Source organism: Acromyrmex echinatior, chromosome 16 (genome assembly GCF_024713525.1).
Source record: "Acromyrmex echinatior isolate Ae372 chromosome 16, ASM2471352v2, whole genome shotgun sequence".
Classification (NCBI taxonomy): domain Eukaryota; kingdom Metazoa; phylum Arthropoda; class Insecta; order Hymenoptera; family Formicidae; genus Acromyrmex; species Acromyrmex echinatior.
Genome location: NC_141867.1, coordinates 3,279,268 through 3,300,181, shown reverse-complemented (window position 1 = coordinate 3,300,181; position 20,914 = coordinate 3,279,268). Strand labels below are relative to the sequence as shown.

The 20,914-nt window shown below is 32.8% G+C and overlaps 3 protein-coding genes and 1 long non-coding RNA gene across 9 annotated transcripts in view; 3 read left to right on the top strand and 1 right to left on the bottom strand.

The window, feature by feature from the left end:
• Nucleotides 1-29: 29 nt before the first annotated feature.
• On the top strand, nt 30-5,495 carry LOC147907057 (uncharacterized). The gene is made up of 2 exons (XR_015547820.1): nt 30-4,862; nt 4,963-5,495. It is a non-coding gene; the product is annotated as an uncharacterized LOC147907057 (long non-coding RNA).
• On the bottom strand, nt 4,952-8,505 carry LOC105152686 (aladin). 5 transcript variants are annotated; one of them, XM_011067097.2, is made up of 7 exons: nt 8,427-8,505; nt 7,368-7,773; nt 6,561-6,678; nt 6,194-6,493; nt 5,938-6,107; nt 5,523-5,853; nt 4,952-5,366 (listed from the first exon to the last, which is right to left on the bottom strand). In XM_011067097.2, exons 2-7 carry the CDS (start codon nt 7,724-7,726, stop codon nt 5,070-5,072), a joined length of 1,575 nt encoding a protein of 524 aa, XP_011065399.1. In that variant the 5' UTR covers nt 7,727-7,773; nt 8,427-8,505; the 3' UTR covers nt 4,952-5,069. The 5 variants fall into 5 exon arrangements, with proteins under 5 accessions (XP_011065399.1, XP_011065397.1, XP_087270954.1 ...); XM_011067095.2 differs by having other exon boundaries at nt 8,244-8,429; XM_087414828.1 differs by lacking the exon at nt 8,427-8,505 and adding an exon at nt 7,866-8,217.
• On the top strand, nt 8,453-9,781 carry LOC147907056 (uncharacterized). 2 transcript variants are annotated; one of them, XM_087414833.1, is made up of 2 exons: nt 8,453-8,929; nt 9,186-9,781. In XM_087414833.1, the coding sequence occupies exon 1, from the start codon at nt 8,453-8,455 to the stop codon at nt 8,876-8,878; it is 426 nt and encodes a 141-aa protein (XP_087270959.1). In that variant the 3' UTR covers nt 8,879-8,929; nt 9,186-9,781. The 2 variants fall into 2 exon arrangements, with proteins under 2 accessions (XP_087270959.1, XP_087270958.1); XM_087414832.1 differs by having other exon boundaries at nt 8,453-9,058.
• The window catches only part of LOC105152685 (hypothetical protein), a 38,566-nt gene continuing 27,010 nt past the window's right edge, over nt 9,359-20,914 (top strand). Inside the window, exon 1 of the mRNA XM_011067092.2 lies at nt 9,359-9,919. Coding sequence (XP_011065394.1) covers nt 9,865-9,919 — 55 coding nt within the window. The 5' untranslated portion in view covers nt 9,359-9,864. The remainder of the gene's footprint in view (nt 9,920-20,914) is intronic.

The following is a 20,914-nucleotide window of genomic DNA, read 5'->3' as shown; positions in this document are numbered from 1 at the left end:
AAACAACACCGATTTCTTCTCGCGGAACTGATAAAGCGGGATATCAGGATGCTTTCGCACCATCCGTTAACGCGTCTCGTCGAAGACTATCAGCTTCGACGACAATTCTTTCCTCCGTCGGAAGAAATCTCTCGGAGAACCGAAAGAGGATCAAGGGATCTCCCACCCTCCACCTCCTCCTCTTCCTCCTCCTCTAATGAAGTGCGTAGCCCTTCGAGATCGTGCTCTAGGCTCCTCTTCTTGGAAAACGGAGGACGGAAGGACGCGAGAAGGGAACGTCGCGCCGCCCACTCGCGTGGCTGCATGATGCTGCATGATGCTGCATGATGCTGCATCACGTAGCCGACCTCCCTCCCGTGCCCTTTCACGGTACACGGCCACAACCGCCGTTACACTTGTCGCGGGGGTACGCGGCTTTCCCTCTTTGCGGGAACCCCCCGAGGGTGGCGACCGAACATCTGCCAAGGCGTGTAAATACGCGCGTTCGCCGACCTCGCAGCGACGATCCTTCCACGCGCGAATCATTCATGATTTCGTTTCTGTGACTAAAGATGTGCGATTTACAAAATTATGCATTGTAATTGCGGATCTTCTTCAAAAATCCATATCGCGCCCCCCGATTTTTATTCTTATATTTTAAATACTAAAGGCTCTATTTTTTATAATTTAATCAATATAAGGACTCTTGATGTCAAATTAATAATATAACAGAAAAGGACATATAAGAGTCATATAAATGTATTTTTTATATTTTAAATATTGTGTTTCGTCTTTGGTTAAACTACGTGATAATTCATTTAATGGATAAACAAAAAAGTAAAAGAATAAGAGAGTAAGAGAGTAAGCACTGAAGTTTATTAATAGAAGAATGAAACTCAGCCTAAAGCCATTGTGTATAAACATGTACATATAATATTTATTTACAACATGAAAAAATGATATACATTTATTCCGTATCTCCATAAATAGGAATTTGTGTATACGTTCATAATTTTAAGTTTATTTTCTTAGTTCTACATAGAACGAATGGTTTTGCTGAAGTATCTAAAAATTTAATTAGATACAGATCTGATAATAATTTGATTCTTTATTATATCATTTACTAAATGTCTAATATATTTTAACAAAAATATATGTGTATTATTATGCAGAATAAAATTATTGCTTTTCACAACTGATTACTGTTAGCATTTTTGGCGATTTATTGAATTAGAATTTGGAATAGAATTCTATTTGTGATTTCACACGTTATTTAATGTGAAGATGGCCATTGCCTATTGTTGTCTCTACCGTTATTATATCTATCGCCTGCTCTAATTTTTTGTTTTTTAATATGTATTACTAACTTAATATGTATTACTACCGACCACTTACAATGATTTCTTTTATTTTGGTGTTTATCGTCTATCATTTTATATCTTAAATTGGATTTAAGATATTGGATAATGGCTAGATAGATTAGATCGCTCTGGGCGATAATCTCACTATTCTTTATTTATATTGTTATCTAATGTATTGAGTTGAAACAAAAAATTCGTAGTGCTACGAACTTTAAATTCAAGCAACTGTAACTTTGTTAAAAATGAATGAAATAGAAATTTAAAAAAAAGGTTTTAAAGTTTAACATTTTTACTTCCACTGTGTCTTTTAAGTTTAGTAATTACTCGACAAGTTGAACAAAATGTCTAGTGCATCCAAAATTTTAAATTATTATAACATATCTCTGCTTTTAATTAACGTAATTAAACGATGATTTTTTCCATTTTAAATATTGAAATCAGAGAAATAAAATTATATAAATGATGATAAATTATTAAAATGATATAAAGTTGTAAAAAATATTTGTTATAATTTATAAACAATATTTCAAAACTTTTGACATATTATTGAAAAAAATGTTTGAGTTTACAAAATCCACGAATATCAATTATGATAGAATTAAAATAAATGGTCGACACTAATTTATTTTCGACCATGCGTTGCTAGTGTTAAATTGATACACATGATTCATCGCATCGAAAATTGTTTGAAAAAGTATCTAAGACAGCTATAAGTGAGAGAGAAATGGAGGAGGAGAACACAATAGAGAAGGACAAGAAGCGAAATGGAAAGAATGGAAGAGGGAGAAGCGCGCTCGAGATGATCTTTCGTCGCTCGAGTCCCTAAGAATCGGGTGCGGAGCAAAAAAATGTAAGACCAGCTGCCACACACGCGTCACTTATTAACAACATGCTTCCATGGGCTCGCCACATGAGGACAAGTCGTTCACTCCTCGCTCTGCTATCTTACAGCTAGACTACCCTTATTCACTATCTTCTCACCTCGTCGCGATCGTCTCGATTCTTTACGATTCTTGCCAGGACATCACACCTCGAAGAATCTTCGAAGACTAAAAATTGTCTCCGAGATCGTCCTGTCGTTTTTTTCTTGCGTTATCTGAGATCCTTAAGAAAATATCCCCGAGAAACCGCGTTTTTATGACACACGGGGCGGTGACCTCTTAATATTTAGCAGTCGGTGACACTCGAGCTAATTGTAAGTGTGAAATTTTGTAGCCTTGCTATAAGTTTAAAACACCTGCACGAATTACTGCAAACATTCTACACTGTTAAATTTATAATGTCAAATTATAACTATATCCAAATTGAGTTATTTTTAATTCATTTTTGTAGGTCGTCTAATCAATATGTCGTTAATTTAACTAAAATAATAGAGTTGAATTTAACTCAAGAAACTATCAAATTTAACTCAAATTTAATTTATTTATATTTACAAACAATAAATACGAACTTTAAAATCGACGTTGTTTATTTTGAAACTAACAGAAATGGATTGATTTACATTTTAACAGGTATTTTTCACATGGAAGTTAAAAATAACAAAACATTGTTTTTTTAACTCAAAGGATTGAGTTTTCATTATGTTTTGATATCCAATAGTGTATATTTAACGAAAAAAAAAAAACAAAAACAAATTAAAACCAGTTATTGAAAAAATAAACTATAAAAACGACTTTAAAAAATAATTATTATTTTTATAATAATTTTATTTATCATTTAGCTTTACTTTGGCTTTACTCTCTTTTCCAAGAAAATGTAACAAATTGATGGTGTTTTAAACTTATGATCAAAGCTGTAATTTAATTTAAGATCTTAAGAGAAAGAAATTTGGTTTTAGTGTAGAACCAGATGGAGCATCTTCGTTTTATACTTTTCATCAAATTTCACACTTCTCTTCTATGTTACAATATGTTATTTGGTTATTCTCTATTTCTCTTTCCATATGTGTGGTACTCATGGACGGGATCTTTGGAGCTCCGTTCATCTCGGCGCTTCTCCCTCACGCGGAAAATTATGAGCTCGCGATGCATTATCGGAGTATGCGTCCGTACATGCACGTCCTGGTGCATCTCTCTGGACGAGTTAGTATACATCGTATTACGGGTAGATAAGTGATAGAGTGGCACATGTGGTCTGCCAGCCCTCTGTGCTTACATTACATGCACACTACGACCGTTCGCGGTCTTGGCTTTTTTGCTCAGGCACCTGTCAGCTTTGCTCGTACCATAGTCGCCGCATGTGCGTACGCGGCTCTAAAAGAGAGAAAAAGAGAGAGAGAGAGAGAGAGAGAGAGAGAGAGAGAGAGAGAGAAAGATCGCCCTCAAAATAAATATACCGTAAAAAGGACACTGATCATGTTCTCATCCTTTCATACGGATGCAATAACAGCGAAATGAGTAAAAAAAGAAGAGAAAAATTATCCCGAATGGGTTTTAATCGCGCCTCGCACAAAAACGGCCGCCCCGCACGCGTAATCTCCGAAAAATGATCGTATTGAGACCGAAAAGATTGAATAAACATGCACGAACATGCGCGTTAAGCCCACGTTGTAGAAGATATCAATGACCCGCGACACGTTAATGGTATTTATTTTTCACTCAGACGGGGAAAGCTTCACGATTTAACAACAGAATAATTTACGTGAAATTACCCAGACGACAAAAGTCCAAAATCGGGATATAGGACGGCTTAACATTTTGCGATTCGTGTATTCATTACATTATTGCATCATTTGAATGAAAATTATGCATTGGGAAAAATCTGATTGTATTAATTGGAAATTTCTAATTTCTAATTAAATCTATTATAATTCGTATAGTTAACAGAATTCTAATTGATATAATCAGAATCTTCGTCCATTTTCAACCAGAAATTTTTTTCAGTGCTATGTCGCTATAATACAAATTGAGCTGTATCTTTTTTTACTGTAAACACGCCGATATAAATGTACCTATTGAAGTTTTTATTTGTAGTTTTTATCTATAAACAACTACATGCAATAATAGTATTTATGAATATTGATGTTCTTACACAATTTCATTATTATCGGTGGACTATAAAAAAATTAGATATTTTTGCAAAAACCGTTTTTTGTAAAAACGTCGATTTTGGATTTTGTTTGAGTAATTTTCTTTTTTTAAATAAAAACTAAAAAGTCACTTAAATTAAATCGATCCGATACAGATACTCAAGACACGCTCGACCATTCACATTTACACACGCAGAGTATTGAAAATAGCATGGGCCGCGAGACGTACATACGATACATACATAACGTGCTGGCAGACCGTTTAGCATTCGGTCAAGCGACGTAAAAATAGAAAGACGCGCGCTCTGCATGTGACTTCGTATAATTAGGCACCGAAGAGAAGTTGTGTCCTATGTTCTTCCATACGTTACAAGCGCAGTCTATTATAGAGAGTCTAACGACGGGTATCCATTTTTTTTCTCTTTCGAAGGCAGTAAATGGGTTTATAAACTTCTCCCAAACGAGAATTACGTAAACTCCATCCACATATAAGCGTACGCATAAATACAAATATCTAAAAAAGTTTTTTGAAGAGTAATTTAGTTAACAATCAATTTAGAAAAAATCAATTATTAATAAGTAGTTTTCTTGCAGATAAATTTATTAAACATTTTTCCATTACTATACCATTTAAAAATGTATGAAGATAGAAAAAATTGTACAAAACTCGTATTTTATCTCGTCGGTATTATTATAATAACTTAATATTGTCTATAACAATCAAAGCTGTACAATTTACTTGGTCTCATGGATTGTGACAATAATGTGGAATGTATATTAGGATCAACCTTAGATTCACTTTCCACAATCGGGAAATGCTGCACTCGTCCACTGCTCCAAGCTATTGTTAAACAAATCCATGACGAAGATTTTTGAAAGAAATTGATGCAGTTTGGCACTTCTCCAGTAAATCCTTTAATAAGGCAGCTTGCCTGTGCTTCCACTATTCGCGATAAATGACTTAAGCTTGTTTTGACCAGAGCAATAACTGGACTGTCCTGTTGAAGAAACAAATTAACACAAAATGTTCCATAAGATATTTCATAAGTTATTTATTTGTTTCTTCTGCCTAAAGTTTGAGCGCATACCTATTTTATTTTATAAATAAAAATGCATAAAGAAGTACAGCTAAATCTAAATATTTGTTCACAAACCTGAAAAAGAATAGCAAGATATTTTCCTGTCGGATCCCATTCCATAGAAACAATTCTACCTCCCACCGTGACATAATCATCATTATCCTCTGATGAGAAATTCACTTTTGTTAAATCGATTAGGCGCGTAGCTATTTTTATATCGTTATTATTTGCTTTTTTAACATCGAATATATTATTCTGCAGTGGCAATGAAAATATCGTAGAAGGATCTTCGGTAGTAGCAAAGAGTAACGTTAAATTGGGACCAAAACATGCAGTTGCTACACGACCTTGGGGTACAGTCCATCTTTCTGCATGCCATGTCGTCGGAACGCCAGTATTCCAAACTCTAGAATTAAATATTTACTTCTTTAACTGCATATCTAATTGAGTTCGCTGTAAAAAAAGATGTATACAGATTTAAAAGTATTACCTGAAGATCTTTCTGCATGAAGCAGAGAATAATCGCAAGCCACAAGTCGACCAACATGAAAAGCATATACCACCTCCACCAATACGTTTTAGCGGAATTCCTTCCTCTTTAGAAACATTCCAGATTATTATATTTAAATCCGTTGGTGAGCAAGACGCCAACAAGTCACCCTAGCAAAAAAAACCTTTTTAATAGTATCTGGGGATAATTTTCATTATATTTAATTAATATAGACAAAAATAAAAGAATAGATTACTTGTGGATGCCATGCGACACTTGTGACGGGAACATGATTTCTTTGATTCAAAAGTACTGCATGGCTAAGTAAATTACTAGCTGCTCCTAATTCTATTGTCCAAATTAATACTCCGGAGTAACAAGCCACTGCTAATTCGCGACCGGCATGAGGTCTCCAACTTAAACAGCAGACTGACTTTTGCCCACTATGTCTCAATACTGGCACGCCTAATAGACCTTGTGAAAAAATACGAATTCTATCGTCTCTCATAGCCACAGCCAGGCGAGCGCAGTGTGGATGCCAGGATAAACATCGTACCTATCATAAATACTTATAAGCAAATTTCAAAAGTTATATATTTATTCTTAATATTAAATGATCCTACCAGCGATGTATGCCAATCTCGTGTAGCAACAATGTCAGCAACAGATCCATTTCCCGACGTTGGCAACACGTCTCTGTGATATATTCCTCTATCCATTAAATCCAATATCGAATTTAATCTGAAATCATTAAATATTTTCTATCACAATATGAAAATGCATCAACTTTCCGGAGCTAACACCAAAATCTCTCTCTCTCTCTGTAACAGTTATAAATATGCTGAATTTATAAAAGTTATGTTTGAATTTATGTTAATTAAAATTGGCATTAATTAATTTCAAAGTATCAAAATAACAATGCGTATAAAAAAGAATTAATATTAAACATATTTTAATAAAATAAAAATGTAAGATAAAGAAAATTAAATTGAGAAAAAGATTTATAATTGTTCTGGTGAATTTTGCTCAGAATTTCTGAATAATTTTCTCATATTTTTTTATACAAATTGGAATACTTTTTAAAAATATCAAGAAAGCTTACATCTTTTCTAAAATTCATCATATTTATGAATTCTAAAACATTCTACGATTTCTAAGATTTTTCATTTTATAATCTCTGATAAAACCTTATAAAATCTAAAAACGATTGATATTTTTTCAGGAATTATAGACTAAGAAATTTTAGAAATCTTGTATTTAAAAATGCACACATAAAAATAATTCTAAGAAAAAATGTAGATTTATTCAATATTTCTGGAAAATGTTCCAACTCGTATAAGAATTCTGAGAGAAATTTTCACTAGATTGAGTAGATTCATATCATCTAAAGAATTAAGTTTAGGAATGTAATAAAAACTGAAATATTATACCTTGTTGCAATCCAATGCACAACATTTGTGATCTGTTTTGGATCTGCAGCAGCAGCAAAGCGAATAGCCTCAGATAACCCTCTTTCTCTCCATACATTGGCAATCTTTTTAAAAATACTATCGTGAACGGGAAGAAACAATTCACCAGCGCTGATCGTACGTGCAGTTTCACGGGTCGCAAGGATCTCCTGTGTGATGGAAACCTCAGGGTAGTCACGCAGGTACTTGGCAAAAGGTTGCATCTCGTCCTGTAGCGCATCGTAGGTACAATAATGAACGACGCCCTCGATCAAGCCGACGGCAGCCACATCGCCAAAAGCGGGACCTTCGAAATCGTGAAGCGACAATATCTTGAGCATCTTCCTCTCCTATCAGTCGTCACTGCGATCTAACCTATACGTTTAACCTGTAAAACAACAATAATTACTGAGAACCTTGTTTTTTCCAATTATTTACATAAACATATTATAATGTAAATAGGGACAGTTTTTTCGTTACCGCAAAAAAATGTAGCACCTTAAATATAGAAATCTTGAAATATTTATTCATCTTTAACCTAACCTCGCATGACGTACGTAACCTATCTTCGGTCGAGCAGCCAAAGTAGATAACAGAAAACATTTTAAACATTTCACACGAGAAATATATCTATAATTTCAATTAATTATATTCACATGACAAACTTTTTTCAGTCATAAAGACGAAAAACGAAAGTATTACCAATTTATGATTGTAAACTCGATATCGTTTGTTACATCATATTCAACGACATTAGATTTTAATTTTAGCGTCGTATTTAACTTCAATAAATTATACATCACACTTATAACAAGGTTATAAAAAAGGGAAAAAAGTAAATTCAATATTTCTACGTACAAAAGATACTAATAAGTCGTACTAATTCATCAGTTATTTCCTTTTTTCTCGGAAACAATGCACAAGTTTGACGTAAAATCCGTTTAACTTAGCTCAAATTCAAGTGGAAATTATATATTATGTTTACATATTTCGTTCACACGTGCGTGAAACAGCGCGTCTCGAATAAACAAAGTAAATGACCTGAAGATAGTCGAGGGAAGAATGCAATGACGGCGAGAAGCGCAAGAAACTTCAGAAACCTGAAAAAAGCCGCGAATGCGGCGAATCGCTGCGATTATCGCAATCAGTCGAGAAAAATGGCGCGTCGTTATTTACGTCAGTTGCCATGGCGACAGCCAATCGCGACGTGTGACGATGAAGGCGCATGCGTGTCGCGCGCGAAACAAGCAGTTCAAATCTCCGAGGAAGTCGTAGACTGTGGAGTTATAATCGGCTCTATTCGGTGCTTGGAATTCGACAAAATTCATCGCGAAGACTCGTTTCACAAACGCGATTGCGAGACGGGCACGACGCAGCTGCACTGCAATTTATATCCATTCGGAGATCTCATCGAAGAATCGAAACAACCGGCATTGCGGCGGCGCGTACAGGTTACGCGAGGCACATCTGCACTTTCTGTACCCGTTTGCTAACGACCGCCTGTCCCTCTCGTCGCGTCGAGAGAATTGGAATAAAAACGTCAGGTACGTGTTGTGCTGGGAATTCTTCTAAATTGTTTACATTTAAAACGAATAAATATATATTCGGGGGTTGAAAAGACAGAACGCGAAGATTTTGAGTGCAAAAGATGCAAGCAACGCAAACAGGCCTATGTATGTACCACATCGAGTGCTTTTCATTTAGTGTCGTTCAATATGAAGGAAAACAGAACGATACTGTCGACTCATGAGTCGTATCATCAAAGCACGGAAAATATCCATCGTCTTTCTCTGTACGCAGAAGGTGCAGCTGGGTGCAACAAAACGCGGTCGAGAGGAGCAGTCTGGAGGAGTCTATCGGCTCATCACGGCGACGGTCATTCCGGAGGAGGGAGAACCTTCGTGAAGAAGAGAGAGGGAGTGAGGAAGAACGGTGCGAGGTGGTGGGTGGTGGAGCATCCGCAAGGGTGAAGTGGGGTGAGGTGAGGTCTGCAGTGTGCGGTCGCCGTTCGAGCGGCATGGATTACATATTAGAATTGCTCGCGTAACGATAGAGAGACCGAGAAACTTTGCTATTTCGCGAAAGCAGTATTCTGCGCCTTATACATTTTAACACGTCTAGTCGAACGAACGAACGAACGAACGAAGTAAGTGATCCGTAAGGTTCATAGGACCGTGGGCCTTTTTAACCCTTCCCCTCCCTCTTCCCATTCCTCCCTCCAACGATCGACGAGCAAACGAGCGACGGCGATCCTCGCCATGCTACCGATGAGGTAGTGCGCGAACCGTGTCCAAGAGAATGTATCGTGCAATGATGATCGCGGAGCATCGAGGGTTATTAACATCCTAAAAGGGAAGAAGAGGAAGAAACGAACGAGGCAGATCAAAAGAGGAAAATCATCGCGGCGCAAGACGAGGCATAGAGCGAAAGAAGAAGTGGTTGCGACCGGTGGTGGTAGTAGTGCGGGCGACCACGAGAGATGGGCAAGAAGGGTTCCAAGCGGAAGACCCGATGGAGAACTCTGAGCATTGGTGGTGAGTAATATTTCCACCTTCCGTCTGCTTCTCTACCTTCGAAGGTTGCATGTTTAGTCTCTGTCTTCTCATTCGTTCCAGTGACAGTGCTCCGCCTCCTCGCGTAATCTCGCGGAACGCTTTCCTCGCGAAGCGGGCGATTCCGCGGCGCGAGTGCCGCGAAGCGTGCGACCGGTCATCGATCAACAGCGCGCGCGCGCGCGCGCGCGAGAGAGAGAGAGAGAGAGAGAAAGAGGGGAAGGGAAGAGAGGGAAAGAAAGAGGAGACAACGTTATCGCGTTATCGCGAGGAGATTCTCTGGGTCTCTTCTCTTCCTCCTTTTCTATCATCTTCAGGGTACCGATCATGTAATTTATTCCCTACGGCGGAAACGTGAACAATTTCTTATGAAGTCTGAGATATAATTGAAGGTACAGACAATGGGACAGCGGATCGATCAGATCTTTCTCTAGACGGAAATGTGAAAAAAAGTGAAAATTTTTTTTACGTATATGTACATACGTACATAAAAATTTTCACTTTTCACGCTTCAGAGAAGTTACATGATCGATACTCAGGGAATAATAGAGATTCCAACCTCTATATTAGAATAAACGATTTCTAATAGGTTGAACAATACTAATACTATATTATTTTTAATTTCTATTGCCTGTTATTACGTCTCAGGGGATTGATTATATATGGAAATGTAAGGTGGAAATGTAAGGTGAAAATGACAAAAGAACAAAATTCACTAGGGATAGACTGATAAAATTAAAAAATGTCCTAATAAATTTATTCACTTCTGTAATTTTCCATCTCGTTTCGAGATATACGACTTCCAAAAGGTCAATTGTGTATCTCAAAACATCTGGAGGGTTTGATTGTGTACCTTGAAATGAAATGAAATTGACAAAAATGAGCAAAATTCACTAAGTTGATCAATGAAGTTATAAATATTGTACCGAATTTGCTCACTTTTGTGACTTTCCACTTCGTTTCAAGATATACAATTGACCTTCAGGCTTAACTTCAATGATAAAGAAAAATTTTCATTTCGGAAGAAATTACATAATCATTTCCCAGATTTGTTTTTCGTCTCGTGTTTCTTCCACCTTCCTCATGGACGAACCGAGCCCTCGAAGAGGAGAGGAAAAATAAGAACGACTTGCTATTCTTGTAAACAATAAGCCGAGAGCGTGATGAGAATTTCATGATCATGCCGCGTGAATCGGTCTCCTCGATCGATCGTAGTAAAGTTACTGTAAGTAGAATAGTTCATCCCGTCCTTCTATAAGTAGAATATTTTATTTCATTCTCATCCTGATCATGTGGAACATCCGAGAGATCTCTTTCTGGGCTGGATGTTTTCGTAGGCCAGAGATTGCGAAACCAAATTGCCCTCCTCTTTTCCCTTCATGTCTGTGTAGTCTTCGTGTAAAAAGGAGATAAAAAATGAACGTCACGGCTGTAGAATAACAAACAAGGACATTAGTCTCTAGAACTCGAGGACTCTGTACTACGCGACTTGCGTACATTCTCAATTTTGATAACGTGTCTGTTTATTTAATCTAGTTGCGCGAATAGTCGAAACTCTTTTCGAGTAACTTAAGTTGAACTGGATTTACTTAATGCGATGTCGAATTTTCGGCTCATGAAAGCACCGGATAGAGGATTCTATAATCGCGACGATTATCTAATCGCGAGAAGTCACGGCTTCTTGGAAAGCTCACATGAATTCTAGCTCTTACTGTTTATTCCTAAAACCTTATGTCCACGATGCTAGAAATAATTCGAGACCTCAGACGAAGAAATAATTAACCTATCGCATTGTATCCAGCAAGAAGTAAAAATTTCCAGCATCATGGATGAAGCTTAAGACTGAACTTTTGACTTGCAAAAGCAACATTGTGTAGCTGCATTGAAAAAAATTTTTTATTAAAAATGAACAAACCAAATATTTTGATTATGTCAATCAGAATTTTGGTTATCGCAACTACAAGTAGATTTAACTTACATAGTAGATAATCAGAAATTTTTGTTTATTTATTTTTAACCAGAATTCCAATTAGTGCAATTAGACTCTTTTTCACGCAACCATTTATTGGAACGAAGATTATTCCTATTATTTCTATTATTATACTTTATTATATATACTTTATTATATATATTTTATTATATATATTTTATTATGTATATTTTTATTATTATATATATTTTTATTATTATTCTCATGAAAGCTTATATACATGTTCGAAGTAATTAAAGGTAATCGAAGATTTATCTTTTGCAAAGAAAAACAGAATTTAAACTCGCGCTTTGTTTGCATACGTTTATAAGATTCGATTCGATTAACATCAGTTATGTTCATTTCCACCAATATAAATTAATTTCAACCTCGATTTTACTTACTTTTTAGCATAACAATAATAATCAATTCAAGGCTAATAAGAGTCAGCGCGGGAGAAGATGCGCAATATTAATGATGACTTAACTCCAGTTTTTGTGATGTCATCTTTATTCAAAATATTGATTGTCAATACTTTGAATAAAGAAGACAATTAATTTAATTAGTTATTATTGTTATTTTAAGAAGTGAGAATCTTGCGCGCGCGCTGAAATATTCTTTTGTTTACATTTTAACTTTTTCTAAATCTTAGAATTAAAAAAAAGTACAAAGTTAAAATGAAGTTAAGTTTCTATCTAAACTGATAGAAATGATTAGTTTAGTTAATCGCAGTCAACTGGATTATCTACAATATCTATATTATAGTGAGTAATATGGCTTGGAAAGAGAATGAATAAATAATCAGTTAAACACGGTGAGAGTGAATCAACATCAACAGAATTAATTCCAATCACAACAATAGATCTCTCGAATCATGTCTCTGTCGTCCGATTTCGCGCAAAAAGCCGAAGGTTTTTCGAGAAATTCGACGCGAAACACTCGAAGTGTTGATCGTTATCGACAGCTAAACTTTCTATTCTGAAAACAAAGAAAAAAGATTCCGAATTTACGCGATCCGGATCTGCGCACGTACATGCCTAACTGCAACAATAGAAGTGTCTATCTCGGAATCTTGTGCGAAGAATCGGAGCTTTATACGAAGAAACTCGCGAGGCATTCATCGTTATCATAAGTTATCCAATTTGTTCATTCTGCCAGAACGTCGAGTCTCCGGAAAGACTTTAATCGCGGTGATTTCCGAATCTCGCGCGAAGAACTGGAGCTTTTTCGAGCGAGGAAAGAGTTAGAAGCTCGAGATATTCGAGTAATTTACTAAAGCGACAACTAAAATTCTTCTTTTCTAAATTCTTTCTACGACGGTCGAGGGAATTTCCGTCAAGAAGTTGCCTGAACCTTTCGAGAGAATTTCGATACGGCATTAGCTGTTACCAATTTCATCCTTGGGGAGAGTTTACTGAGTTTCACTTGTCTTACAACTTCATGTGATATATACGTTAACACTTAGATATTATAGAAACAGATATAACTCAATCTCTTAAATCAAATAACATTTTGTTATTTTTAACTTTCATTTATGTCAAAATGTAATCTATTTCTGTGGTTAGTTTCAAAGTAATCATTATATAAATCATGTAAACGTATGTATTTAGTAGATGACATTAAATTTGAACTAAATTATTAATATATATTTTTGAGTTAAATTGTTTATCTTTATTGTTAGTCAAAGCATGATTTTAGTTAACGATATATTGGAGCAACGACGACCTAATAGAAATAATTAAAATTAAATTTAATGGATTATAATTTGACTTTATGAATTTAACGGTGAATAATGGCTGTGTTCAGCAGAGAAAGCAGTTTTGCAACTATTATGAAGCCTACGGTGCATTTTTTCCTGCTAGATTGCCTACTTGCATTTTGAATTATTAGAATTCCAAACAGAACATAGAATTTTTATTAATTTACTAAAATGCAAACAATCCATAAGCAATTGACTGAAGATTCTTTAATATGATTGATTTATACATTTAGATCCGGCGAGGAGTTAAGGGCAAGACCAATTAGCTTGAAGAACTTTAGAATAGTTGCAAAGCTGATTTTTCTGCTGAAACAGCCCATAATGAGTGCAATTCATGATCTGCAATTTATTACTCGTATAAAAGCGCCTCCAGACATGACCAATGTACATCAATTTTACGCGTATTCACTAAATATTGGTTTGCTTTCAAATGGTAATTATATATGCATATTACATATGTGTGTGTAATATTTGCTAATGTACATTGACCATGTTATCTGAAATTGCTTTGAGGATCTTCATTGAAAAAAAAAGTTATAGGTATTAATGGCATTACTTTAATTAAAAATAATTTTGTTAATTTAATAATATTATTAATGAAACAAATATGTTATACTCTTGTTTTAATAAATGTTTATTTATTTTATTAATATTGTTATTGTATATGAATTAACCAGATTATTTTAAAAATAATGTTATATGAACAGCATTATTTTATTTCTGTCTCGAAATTCATGTTTGTCGATTTGGTCCTTTCACATTATTTACAATGTACGATTTATCATTCTGAGGTACAATTATTCACGATTATCTATCCATTCAGATTCCATGAAAAATTAATTATCATAATGAAAAGTCTATTATAATAATTAATCCAATTTTCCAGTTGTTTTAACAGTTCATTAGTATAATTACTGTAGTTGGCTTATCATATACTTTATTTCCTAAGACTATGAAATAACTAAAAAATTATCATTTCTTAATTAATTGTAGAAAAAGAAACATAGAGAAAAAAGAACATACTTTTATTCCTCTGTAATCTGCAGTTATTACATCAAAATGGCATTTTAAGATTAATATTCACCAATTTTAATGATTCCAAATGTTCGCACGTTTCAAAATTCATTTTCTACAAACTTTACCGCTGTTGTGCAAATGAGTGATACGAATAAACACGAATCTTATCGCATAAAATAGATAGCACTATGCACGAATCAACATGAATCGACTGATGTGATGATTCGCGCCCCTTGACTTCGTTAAAAACAGCCTCGCCAGCAGATCATCAGACATTATCAGTAATCAGCGAATTCGATAAATTTAAATTTGTTTATTTGTTCATGAATCTCGTACGAGTCGAGAACTGCGAATCGTAAATCACTTACGAATTATAGTCTAGCGCTTACGAATTATAGTCTAAGCTTTACAGGAAGGAGCGTAATATTCTGACTCGTACCATCGATGCATCGATCCGCCACTCTCTACCTAACTCTTTCCTCCTCTGTTCATTCTATACCTACTTACTCGCTTAGGTGTACCGCACGCGGAAAGATCGGCTCTACGACCTTCCTTCGTTCATGTTGGATTTCTTTCTTCTGGACGAGAGCTAAGGCAGTGTTTACTCTATTTGTCGGCTTATCCTTGACTAATCACTGCCGAGATATGCTTCGATTTTCCGTTCTATTAATCGCGTGGAATATTTAAGAAAAAAAAAAAAAAAAGAAAAAATTAGTTATATATGGAAATAACGATTTTATTGAAGTACTTAAAAATATACAGTGACTGCAAAAAGTATTCATACAGAGAAAATATTTTTTAAAAAAACTTTATTTTTAAAAAGTTTTTTTTTTTTTAAATATTCTCTAGTGAGAAATGAGTCATCGAATTGATGTTGAATCAATATCTATACGATGATTTCAATATCAATTTGACATTAATTCGACATTTAATTGATGATCATTTCTTGCTGTGTAATTAACAATTTATTTATAAAGAATAAAATAGATTGTATGTTTCTTAAAATTATATATACCAAAAAGATGTGTATTAATTATAAAAAATATATCATCTGAAAAATAAGTGAAAATTAAAAATTGTATTTGTATACTTAAAAAGTATTCGTAATCGAGAAATTTAGTTTCTAAAATCAAGAATATATGCGAAGCTTGTTTGTTAATGTAAGAACATAATGCATTTATTGTATAAAATTGTTAATGTTTTTTTTCTATAAATAAGATTACTTTTTTTATAAAAAATTTCCTTGTATGAATATTTTTTGCTCTCAAAAAGTAGATAGAGATCTGAAAATAATTTTGGATCATTAAAATAATTATGCATAAGAAAAATCAAGTATATGAGCAATATTGCAAAAAATTTTGACATTTCAGCAATCAGTTTAACCGTTTTATCTAATTATTTTGTTAATTCAACAAAATTATTTTTAAATCTGCTTATCTAACTAAATTTTCAGATACTTTAGCAAATCGTTCTTTTTATATGTATAGTTATTTTTTATTGATATAGAATAATAGTTCCACACAGAAAAATATGTATTATATAAACGTATTGTATAAATGTACGTATTATGCAAATAATGATTACTTGTTTGAAATATCTCAAAAGTTCATATCTATGTAAAGATATATAAGATGATCGAGATGTATATATAATCGAGACGTGAGAGAGAGTTAGAGATAAAGAAGATAAAGCCTATTCTACAATATGCTCTTTGTTTTTTGTTTCTTGCTTTTTATCTTTTGCTTTTTTCTTTTTTGCTACCATTTTATCAACAATTGTATTTCTTGCTACATATTTCTTATTTCTTTCAAAGTTAGTTAACTTTTATCTCGGATGACATAAAACAAAAAACCGAATAAGAAGCAAAAAAACAATATATCAAAAAATAGTAAAAAATAAGAAACAGGAAATAAAAACACATTGTAAAATAGGCTTAAAAGAATCCTAGTGATCAATGGCAAAGGCTAAGATATTGTTTTATTTTTGCGCCTGTGTTTCATTTGTGCAAGAGGTGAACATGTTTATGTTTTTTCCTTCAATATCTTTTAGAAATACTTATTCTGCGAGCACGTGAACAGAGTCAAAGTATTTGTGCGTCTTTACATAAATATAAACAGTCCTGTAATGTTATACGCGTGCTCTCAATTTGCTCTGATTTTTCTTTTTGTATCACTAAATGAGTACACAGACCTTTTATAACTGATTACATATCAACTTTACGAAGATTACGTGACGAAGAAGACTCGCATAATTTTAATAGTGACATATTTACGACGTAACTGCACAGATAATGCCTATCAAAAATATACTTTGACTTTAGTTAATTTACGCTGACGCTAAATGTTATCAGGGTCTCATATTTGATGTTGAAAAATATTCCGAATTTTTTATCGATTGCGAGATCGCAGTTCACACATTTTGTCAGTGGCTATATAAAAAATATAGCCACTGAAATGTGAGATTCGCACCAGTCATTTTTCAATTATCTTCTAGAAAACTTATATTCTCATATACAGTTGAAAAATTGTTTAAATTAAATTTAATACATTTCACATGTCTCAAACAGTCCATTCAAATTTTTGTATTAATTTAACACAAGATGAATATGTTAAAAACATAAATATTACATAAAAAAAATTAACACAAGAAATGTAATTTTGTTATAATTTGTAAGCTAACTATGGAAGTATACATATTTATGCATTAATAATTAAAATTTGTTAAATTAATACGTTTTATTTATTTATTCAGAATTTACGATTTAAAATACATTATCTTTATGATTTTGTTCACTTATAAATTGTGTTATTTTAATATTAAAAAATGTTGAATATCAATTTAACACAAAATATTCAAATGACATAATTACATCATGTTAAATTTAACACTTGGCTGTATTCAAAATTCAACATAAAATTTTAACAAGAACTTGAATGAACCGGTTTTAATACAATACAACGTTTTTTACTGTATACGTACTACAATGTCTTTACAATTATTGTATTTACAACATGAAAATTTTTATTCACGAGAGAAGTTTAGATCGCTTTCTATTTTTTCTACATGGAAACAATGATATATTAACAGCAGTCTAATTGAAAATAATCTTATTACTTTAATGATAGTACTAATGAAACAAATATACGCCATGCTCTTGTTTTAATAAAATATTATTTGTTTTATTAATACTGTCATTAACATGATTATTTTTAATTAAATTGCTATTGCAAATGCTGTAACATTATTTTTGTTCTGTGTATGATTGTAGCTTAAGCATAAATTCTAACTTATACATTGTAGTCCGGACGTGGAATAATTAATTTTAGAGTACGCAAATTTCATCTAACTTGTACATTAAAGTCTGTACGTAGGAAATTAGTTTTTGAGTACGCAAATTCCTTTTAGCTTATACATTAAACTCTGTACGCAGGAAATTAGTTTTTGAGTACACAAATTCCTTTTAGCTTACACGTTAAAGTTTGTATGTATGAGAATTAGTTTTTAAATGCACAAGTTCTTTTTATCTTTACATTAAAATTTGTACGCAGGAAATTTAATTTTTGAGTACACATAAAAGGTAGGATCAATCATTCTGCAAGTAACATCCCAGAACGTGTTGTAATAAATGAATACTTGAGAGAAGATAAATGACCCGCTATGATGCTGAAACGTAACGAAATGCATTGATTTAATTCGATATGATTACTTTTTATAGAATAGATATTTTTAAAAATTAACTATATTTCGAAACTGATCTCAAATAAGCATATGCATACGCATTCTATTTTTAAAACGTATTACATAATGTTGAGATAATATCATGAAAAATATATAGACGCGCCGTCGCGCGTATTTCGCGTTGCGAATAATCAGACTCTCCTCTGATTGACAAATTTTTAATAAAATATCATTGCGCAATATTAATATTTATTTAATGAGAGAAAACGATATAAATATTTAATGAGAGAAAGATATAGGTATTTTTTTTGGAAAAATAGAGAATGTATTTGTTCAAACGGAAACTTTTACTGTTTGTTCAAACGCGAAATTTTACGCGAAATTTATCTTTGATAATTGTGAAAGAGAAAGAGAAAGAAGTGGGGAATGGAGAATTAATTTGCAAAAACAATTTGTGTGGCAAATCCGTATAGCTTTCCAGCAATGTCATCTCTATTGTGCTTACTTTCCGGAGCGGAAAGAAACGTAGACTTCCGATTGAATCGACTTCAAAAATTGAAGTTGATACAAAACACATATATTCTTCTTTCATATGTATTTCTTTTTTTGTCGTGTATTTGTCTCCGTCTTGTTGTCTCAGTTTTTCAAATATGACGAAACTTTCTTAGCACAGAGTGTAAATCGCTCCGTCTCTTTCTTCCGCGTGTATCTTTGTAATGAATGACCTCATCGATGTATACACATCTTCGTCTATGCCCATCCGATGACCCGGTAGTTTTGTGTCATCAGTGTAAACTCATTTACCGAAAAGCGTTTTTTTTATCTCGTATGTTTTTCGCAATCTCGCATATGATATCTCGCATCTGATTTTCGTGGCCTCTTTTATCGCCAGAGTGTTATCTTAGACAAGAATTGATAATAATACTTAAATTAACTGCAACAAATTTTATAAAATTTGTGTCGTTGGAGGAATGTAAGCCTCCAATGACCGAATCTTTTTTTAACAAGAATTAGGAGTAATAATTATCTTTATTATAATTTGAAAGTGCGTAATAATTAAGATTATTTAAATTAAATTTTATTTGTAGTAAGTTTAATATATTTTTTTATCGGTGATGCAGTTTAGGAAAAGTTTTTATTGATATCGAATTTCGATTTTAAAAAATTAGTTCAATGCTTAAAATATAAGAAAAATTATTTATATTTCTATGAATTGTTTTACTTCCAAAATTTATCTTTAAAAATTTATCAAAATTTTCGAATTTTGACTATTTTTAAATACTATTTAAAGTTTACAGTTTAAACAAATTGAAGATTCAATTTAAATTTGTTATTTTGCAAGTATCATCTATTATTATATCAATTCATTCATTGTTAGTATCATTTATCATTACACCTGTCAGAAGTAAACCATCTGTATAATATTGTTCTAATCATAATAATACAAACTGCATGATTGTTTATGAATATTCTAATTAAGTTACAGTCTTATCGGATTATAAAACGATATTATTGAGCACTATATCATATATGAAGTATAATGTAATATATTAGGTGTTGGAATTAATTCGTAGCGTTTTTTAATGAAAGAATGTTATTTATTTCACATGAGCATTAAAAAATACATTAATGAAAGTACTTCCCATCACTTGTAAAATTAATTCCAACACCTAATAGTATAATATAGTATAACTATCATATAAATTCTACAAATATAAATATAATATATAAATAATTTTATACAGATAAAAACCTTAATGACCTTAATGACCTAGTTTACGATTTTTTATTATTATTATATATTACGACACACGTAGCGACAGATAAAAATTTATTTTATTTTATTTCGTGAATTTTATTCATTTTTATTTATTTCTCTCTTCAAATATTTTAAATTTATAATTGCATTTAAATTTTTTCGTTTTTATCCGATTGAGAGAAATAATATGAGACAGTAATTCGAACTTTTATCGTCTACAAAATTATTGGACCGACAAGTGCTACACTTGCAATTAATGATCTGTGATAATTATTACAAAAGAAAATTTTCTCGCGCGGTTCATGGTCAACGTTAGCAAATACAAACACATTCGAGCACACTAGGTCGCAGAGCAGCAATGAGTTGTACGTCTTGATATAGGGGCAACTGCCAAATGTAATAGTGCCGTGTTTCATAACGTCGTAGTAGGGGGAAACAACTATATATACGCGTTATGTATTGTAATAATTATAGTGAACAGTCAAAAACAGTGTTGTATAAGTCGCAGGCGCCATCGATCGTTTTAATCTTTTGTAAATCTTTATGGTTTTCCTGCAATTACACTATTAAATTTATCTATTAAATTTATAATGTCAATTATATCCAATATGAGTTATTTTTAATCATTTCTATAGGTTATCTGCTTCTATTTAATATGCTTTAATTTAATTAATGGAGTCAAATTGGAGCATATTGAGATGTATAATAGATGATCTATAGATTATATTGATTACAATTTAACTCAAGAAAATGTATTTTATTTAATATTCTTTATTAATTATTTTAATATTCTTT

Coding starts and splice junctions, on each gene's coding strand:
- LOC105152686 (XM_011067097.2), bottom strand. CDS start 7,726: ATGCTCAAGATATTGTCGCTTCACGATTTCGAAGGTCCCGCTTTTGGC. Junction 6,494..6,560: donor GAGATTGGCATACATCGCTG/GTAGGATCATTT, acceptor TATTTATGATAG/GTACGATGTTTATCCTGGCA. Junction 6,108..6,193: donor GTGTCGCATGGCATCCACAA/GTAATCTATTCT, acceptor TTTTTTTGCTAG/GGTGACTTGTTGGCGTCTTG.
- LOC147907056 (XM_087414833.1), top strand. CDS start 8,453: ATGACGGCGAGAAGCGCAAGAAACTTCAGAAACCTGAAAAAAGCCGCG.